General features: G+C 41.0%; 1 protein-coding gene across 1 annotated transcript; it reads left to right on the top strand.

Annotated features, from left to right (window-relative positions):
* Nucleotides 1-623: 623 nt before the first annotated feature.
* On the top strand, nt 624-5,629 carry LOC129827604 (piggyBac transposable element-derived protein 4-like). Its single transcript, XM_055888589.1, has 2 exons — nt 624-2,958; nt 3,476-5,629. Exons 1-2 carry the CDS (start codon nt 2,780-2,782, stop codon nt 5,217-5,219), a joined length of 1,923 nt encoding a protein of 640 aa, XP_055744564.1. The 5' UTR covers nt 624-2,779; the 3' UTR covers nt 5,220-5,629.
* The last annotated feature ends 826 nt before the right edge of the window (nt 5,630-6,455 follow it).

The following is a 6,455-nucleotide window of genomic DNA, read 5'->3' as shown; positions in this document are numbered from 1 at the left end:
GAGAAAGCACAGAGAGAGAAAGAGAAAGCACAGAGAGAGAAAGAGAAAGCACACAGAGAGAAAGAAAGCACAGAAAGCAAGCCAAAAAAGAGAAAGCACAGAGAGAGAGAGAAAGCACAGAGAGAGAGAGAAAGCACAGAGAGAGAAAGAAAGCACAGAGAGAGAAAGAAAGTACAGAGAGAGATAGCACAGAGAGAAATAAAGCACAGAGAGAGAGAGAGAGCACAGAGAGAGAGAGAGCACAGAGAGAGAGAGAGCACAGAGAGAGAGAGAGCACAGAGAGAGAGAGAGCACAGAGAGAGAGAGAGCACAGAGAGAGAGAGAACAGAGAGAGAGAGAGAGCACAGAGAGAGAGAGAGCACAGAGAGAGAGAGAGCACAGAGAGAGAGAGCACAGAGAGAGAGAGCACAGAGAGAGAAAGCACAGAGAGAGAGCACAGAGAGAGAGAGAGAGAGAGAGAGAGAGCACAGAGAGAGAGAGAGAAAGCACACAGTTGGTTTGGAAAATATATTAATGTGTGAAAGTTAAATATTTTGAAAAAATATCTTTTGAATTTCGCGCCCTGCACTTGAAGTGGCTGTTGTCATAAGTGTACCGACGTCGGGCTTGCACGCCAAACAGGTCAACCTCTAACGAGCCTCTACCCCGGATCCGGGAGCACCCCCCACCCCCCCCACACTGATTAGCATCGCTAGCATAGCGTCACAATTAAATAGTAGCATCTAAATATCATTAAATCACAAGTCCAAGACACCTAATGAAAGATACAGATCTTGTGAATAAAGCCACCATTTCAGATTTTTAAAATGTTTTACAGGGAAGACACAATATGTAAATCTATTAGCTAAACACGTTAGCAAAAATCACCATTTTTCTTTGTCCACCATTTTCTCTCAACACCAGTAGCTATCACCAATTCGGCTAAACTAAGATATTAATAGCCACTAACCAAGAAAAAACCTCATCAGATGACAGTCTGATAACATATTTATGGTATAGGATAGGTTTTGTTAGAAAAATGTGCATATTTCAGGTATAAATCATAGTTTGCCATTGCAGCCAGCATCACAAATCTCACCAAAGCTCCTAGAATTACTACAGAGAGCAACTTGTATTACCAATTTACTCATCATAAAACATTTCTTAAAAATACACAGCACATAGCAATGGACAGACACAGATCTTGTGAATTCAGACAACATTTCAGATTTTCTAAGTGTTTTACAGCGAAAACACAATAAATCGTTATATTAGCATACCACATACGCAAACGTTACCCGAGCACTGATTCTAGCCAAAGAGAGCAATATCGTATCATCGCCAAAATATATTAATTTTTTCACTAACCTTCTCAGAATTCTTCAGATGACACTCCTGTAACATCATATTACAACATACATATACAGTTTGTTCGAAAATGTGCATATTTAGCCACCAAAATCATGGTTAGACAATGACAAAAGTAGCTCAGCTGGTCAGAAAATGTTGTGCACCATATTAGACAGTGATCTAGTCTTATACATAAATACTCATAAACTTGACAAAAAAATACAGGGTGGACAGCGATTGATAGACAATTTAATTCTTAATACAATCGCGGAATTACATTTTTTAAATTATCCTTACTTTTCAATACAGGTTGCGCCAAGTGAAGCTATAGCAAACAAGATGGCGGCATAAACGTTTAACATTTATCGACAGAAACACGATTTATCATCATAAATTGTTCTTACTATGAGCTGTTCTCACATCAGAATCTTTTTTCTTTTATTTTTTTGGGGGGGGGTGGATCAGCTTAATATTGCGGAAAGAATGTTGCTTCCAATGTAATTGTCTGCATTATTTCCAATCCCCCATATTTTTTGGGGTAAATATATATATATCCATTCACGTATGCATACATATACACATATATACATACACATACCTACATAGACATACATACTTTTTTTAACCTGTCTAGGATGAGGGTGCCGCTAGCGATACGTTTCACAAGAAAAAAAAAGAAAATGGCGGAATGTCATAATTATAAATATTTAGCTTCAATTAAATCAGAAGTGTTATACACAATATCAAATCTATACCTCTTGTTAATCTAGCCAATATGTCCGATTTCGAAAAGCTTCACTACAAAAGCGATTATCGATCAGTAAACAACACATTAGGTACAGTTACAACAAAGTACATTAGTCACAAAAGTCAGAAATAGGAAATTTTCTTCTTTTGGCAATCCTAAAGGTCACGACGAAACAATCAAGTGGCTTTTTGATCGATATAATCCATTTTTATAGCCTAAAACGAAACATTTTGTGAACGGCTTGTGTGGAAAATTCAGCGTCCATCAACTTTGGACGTAACATTCATTGTAATTACTCACTCTAAAGGGACGTTTATCAAGTCAAGTTCGGTTTCATTAGAATCCTCTGTTTGTTAGTAATACAACCAAACTTCCTGGTTCTTTTCCCGGGACATATTGACCGAAGAAATTCGATCTGAACACACCTACCAGCTACGTCATTACGCGCCAATCGATTGACCTGTCCTTCGTTGATTGACTGTATCTCGGTCCAATGACCACTGATCTTTTTGAAATCTAGCTGGATAGATAGCCAATGAGCAGAGGTACATAGGGATATCAAATGGTTCTACCCGGAAATAATAGGCATCTTTGTAAAGCCATGCGTGTACGCAGCTATTCCCCATTGAAAATCAGACAATAAGGAGCTCGCCGTTTTACGCGCCGCGAAAGTTTGTTTTGGAGCATTTTCAAGGATCAATTATGGCAAATAAATCAGCCAAATCAAAGACCAAGACGAAGTACACAGATGTGCACGATATAATTAGTGAAATTGACCGTGAAAGTGAAAATGAACATCTAATTGATTCCAGTGAGGTTGAATCCGTTGATTCCGAATTCGAAGACATGTTTCTACACGGTGAAGACCCAGTTTTGGATCGGTGAGTAACGTTGTTTGGAATTAGTAATATCATATATAATTCATTTGAGTTGTTTGAGATATTTGTATTTTATTTGCCTTATATAAAAATATGACTAGGACATGAAATATAAAGGCACATTGTGTATTTCTAATAGGTGATAATTACACACACACATACTGCAATAGGCAAAACCTCACCATGGTCACAAATTGTGTATTTCTAATAGGTGATAATTACACACACACATACTGCAATAGGCAAAACCTCACCATGGTCACAAATTGTGTATTTCTAATAGGTGATAATTACACACACACATACTGCAATAGGCAAAACCTCACCATGGTCACAAATTGTGTATTTCTAATAGGTGATAATTACACACACACATACTGCAATAGGCAAAACCTCACCATGGTCACAAATTGTGTATTTCTAATAGGTGATAATTACACACACACATACTGCAATAGGCAAAACCTCACCATGGTCACAAATTGTGTATTTCTAATAGGTGTCTGTCTTTATTTCACAGTCGCAGCGATTCTGATTGGGAGCCAAGCTGCAAATCCCCCACTGAAGCTGGTCCATCCAGCTGGACCCCTGCTGTATCCGGCACCACACCTACTCCCGCCCGGCCATCAAGGGGTGGTAAGCCGGCGGCAAGGAAGCGGAGGAAGGGCAGCGTGGAACCGTCCAGCGTGGAACCTGCCAGAGCGGAGGAGGACCGTTGGCACACTGTTCTTGAGGAGGATGTGGCCCCACCAACTCCACTTTTCCGCCCAAAACGCCCAGTAGGCCCTCAATTGGACACCACTTCTAAATACAGCCCCATGCAACTTTTCCAGTTGTTCTTCACCTCGGCAGTTCTTGATACCCTGGTGATGAACACTAATAAATATGGGGCTAAGAAGACAGAGAAATGGAAGGACATTTCCATTTCAGAACTGTTTTGCTACCTGTCTATGGTCATTTACATGGGGGTGGTGAAGCTGAAGAACCTCAAACACTACTGGAAAACTGCACCACTCTATCAACTGCCTTTCCCCTCAACGGTCATGTCTTGTACTAGGTTTCTGACAATTTCACGGGCACTTCACATTAGTGACCCAGAGGTTGATAAGGACAACGAGGCGAAACGAGGCACAGCAGGCTTTGACAAACTATGCAAGATTAAACCTCTCTACCATGATATCGTTGAGGCATGCAAGACATATTTTCAGCCCGCCCAGAACCTTTCCATAGATGAGAGAATGGTAGCCTCAAAGGCCAGAATTGGCCTAAAACAGTACATGCGCAACAAACCCACAAAATGGGGTTACAAGCTGTTTGTTTTGGCCGATTCTGCGTGTGCATACACGTGCAATTTTTTTGTCTATGAGGGGAAGAACACTTGTGCGAGCGGTAAGGGACTCAGTTATGATTCTGTGATGCAGTTATTAGATTTCCAGCTGCTGGGGAAGGGCTACAAACTATTTGTAGACAACTTCTACACAAGCCCTACCCTGTTCACAGACCTGAGGAAGCTGGAGATGTGGGCCTGTGGCACCATTCGGACCAACCGAGTGGGTTTTCCAAAAACCAGGGTAAATGACATGCCTAAGCGGGCTGAGCGGGATACCATGAGATGGATCCGTGAAGATGGCCTGCTGTTTGTGAAGTGGATGGACACTCGCGAAGTGGTGATGTGTTCCACTATTCACAAGTCGTTCGGTGGGGATCACGTTGTTCGACGTTTGAAAGGTCCTACAGGCGCTTGGACTGCCAGAAATGTCCCCATTCCAGATGCTGTGAGGGATTACAACAAGAGCATGGGGGGTGTAGACCTATCCGATGCACTGATAGGATATTATAACGTCCTTCATAAAACCATGAAGTGGTACAAAACACTATTCTATCATTTCATTGACATTGCTGTGGTGAATTCCTTCATCCTCCAGAAGGAAATGGCCAAGAGCTGTGGACAGCCCCCCATCTCACAGCTACCCTTTAGGGAGCAGCTCATCCAGGAGCTTGCTAACTACAGCAAGAACACTGTAGCACCTTCTGTCCCCTCTACCTCTGTCCCTTCTGCTCCAACCAGCGGCACGCACATGCTGAAGTTCATCATTGCAGGCAGGGATGTGCCTCGGGGGAAAAGGGGCACAGTAGGGCGGCTTCGTTGTGCCCTGTGCCACAAGAAGTCCCCTGTCACCTGCAACACCTGTGCTGTGACCCTCTGTTTCACACCAGAGAGAGACTGCTATGGGATATGGCATCAGGAGCGCAACATTGTGTAGAGGACAGAGTCTTCACATGATTGAACATTTGAAGTGTAAATAGTTCCCCTTGTTATTTTATTTTATTTTTTTAAATATTCATTTTTTTCCTTGAATTTTTCAAATATATATTTTTTGGGGTATGTTACAATAATTGTTTTGTATTTTGTATATAGGTTTTGTATCATTGTATCATTGTACCAATTCGGCCACTTGGGTACATTTGGGAAACTTGTGAGGGACACCTGGTTGACCTCATGCTCAATGGCATGTACCTCACTCATTCCTGAATGTATCCATCTGAAATTTTGGTAAAATACTGTTGCCTACCTATGTTCTCATTTGAAATGATCCCCAGTATCATAACTGAATGTTTGGCCTTTCTTGTTGATTTTTAAAGATGCAACATCAGTAAAAGAACAAAAAACGTCTGTTGATTTCCTTGTATTTTCTTCTACCAGATCTATTGTGTTATATTCTCCTACATTCAATTCACATTTACACAAACTTCAGAATGTTTCCTTTCAAATGATACCAAGAATATGCATATCCTTCCTTCTAGGCCTGAGCTGCAAGCAGTTAGATTAGGGTATGTTTTCAGGCGGAAATTGAGAAAAAGTGGGGTCATACCCAACAGGTTTAACAAACATAGAAACACATAACATAGACTACCCACCCAAACTCACGCCCTGACCGTCAAACACATACAAAATGACAGAAAACCGGTCAGGAACGTGACAGTGACACATTAGGACCAACGGAAAAACATCTGATGTGTCACATTAGGACAAACAAAAAAACATCTGATGTGACACAGTAGGACCAACGGAAAAACATCTCATGTGACACATTAGGACCAACGGAAAAACATCTGATGTGACAAATTAGAACCAGCAAAAAAACATCTGATGTGACAAATTAGGACCAGCAAAAAAACATCTGATGTGACAAATTAGGACCAGCAAAAAAACATCTGATGTGACACATTAGGACCAACAAAAAACATCTGATTTGACACAGTAGGACCAACAAAAAAACATGTGATGTGACACTGTAGGACCAACAAAAAACATATGATGTGACACAGTAGGACCATTAAAAAATGATCTGATGTCACAGAGTTGGACCAACAAATTAACATCTGATGTCACACATTTGGACCAACAAAGAATCGTCTGATGTCACACATTCGGACCAACAAAAAAACATCTGTCACACATCAGCACGTAGCACACATAGCCACCCGTAGCACGCGCT

This window comes from Salvelinus fontinalis, chromosome 29, assembly GCF_029448725.1.
Source record: "Salvelinus fontinalis isolate EN_2023a chromosome 29, ASM2944872v1, whole genome shotgun sequence".
NCBI classification, from domain to species: Eukaryota; Metazoa; Chordata; class Actinopteri; order Salmoniformes; family Salmonidae; genus Salvelinus; species Salvelinus fontinalis.
The sequence above is the reverse complement of the archived record's forward strand: the minus strand, read 5'-3'. Positions and strand labels throughout refer to the sequence as shown.

Excerpts from the sequence above, each read along its gene's own strand:
- LOC129827604 (XM_055888589.1), top strand. The coding sequence starts at position 2,780 with ATGGCAAATAAATCAGCCAAATCAAAGACCAAGACGAAGTACACAGAT. Across the intron at positions 2,959-3,475 it reads GAAGACCCAGTTTTGGATCG|TCGCAGCGATTCTGATTGGG; the intron begins GTGAGTAACGTT and ends TTTATTTCACAG.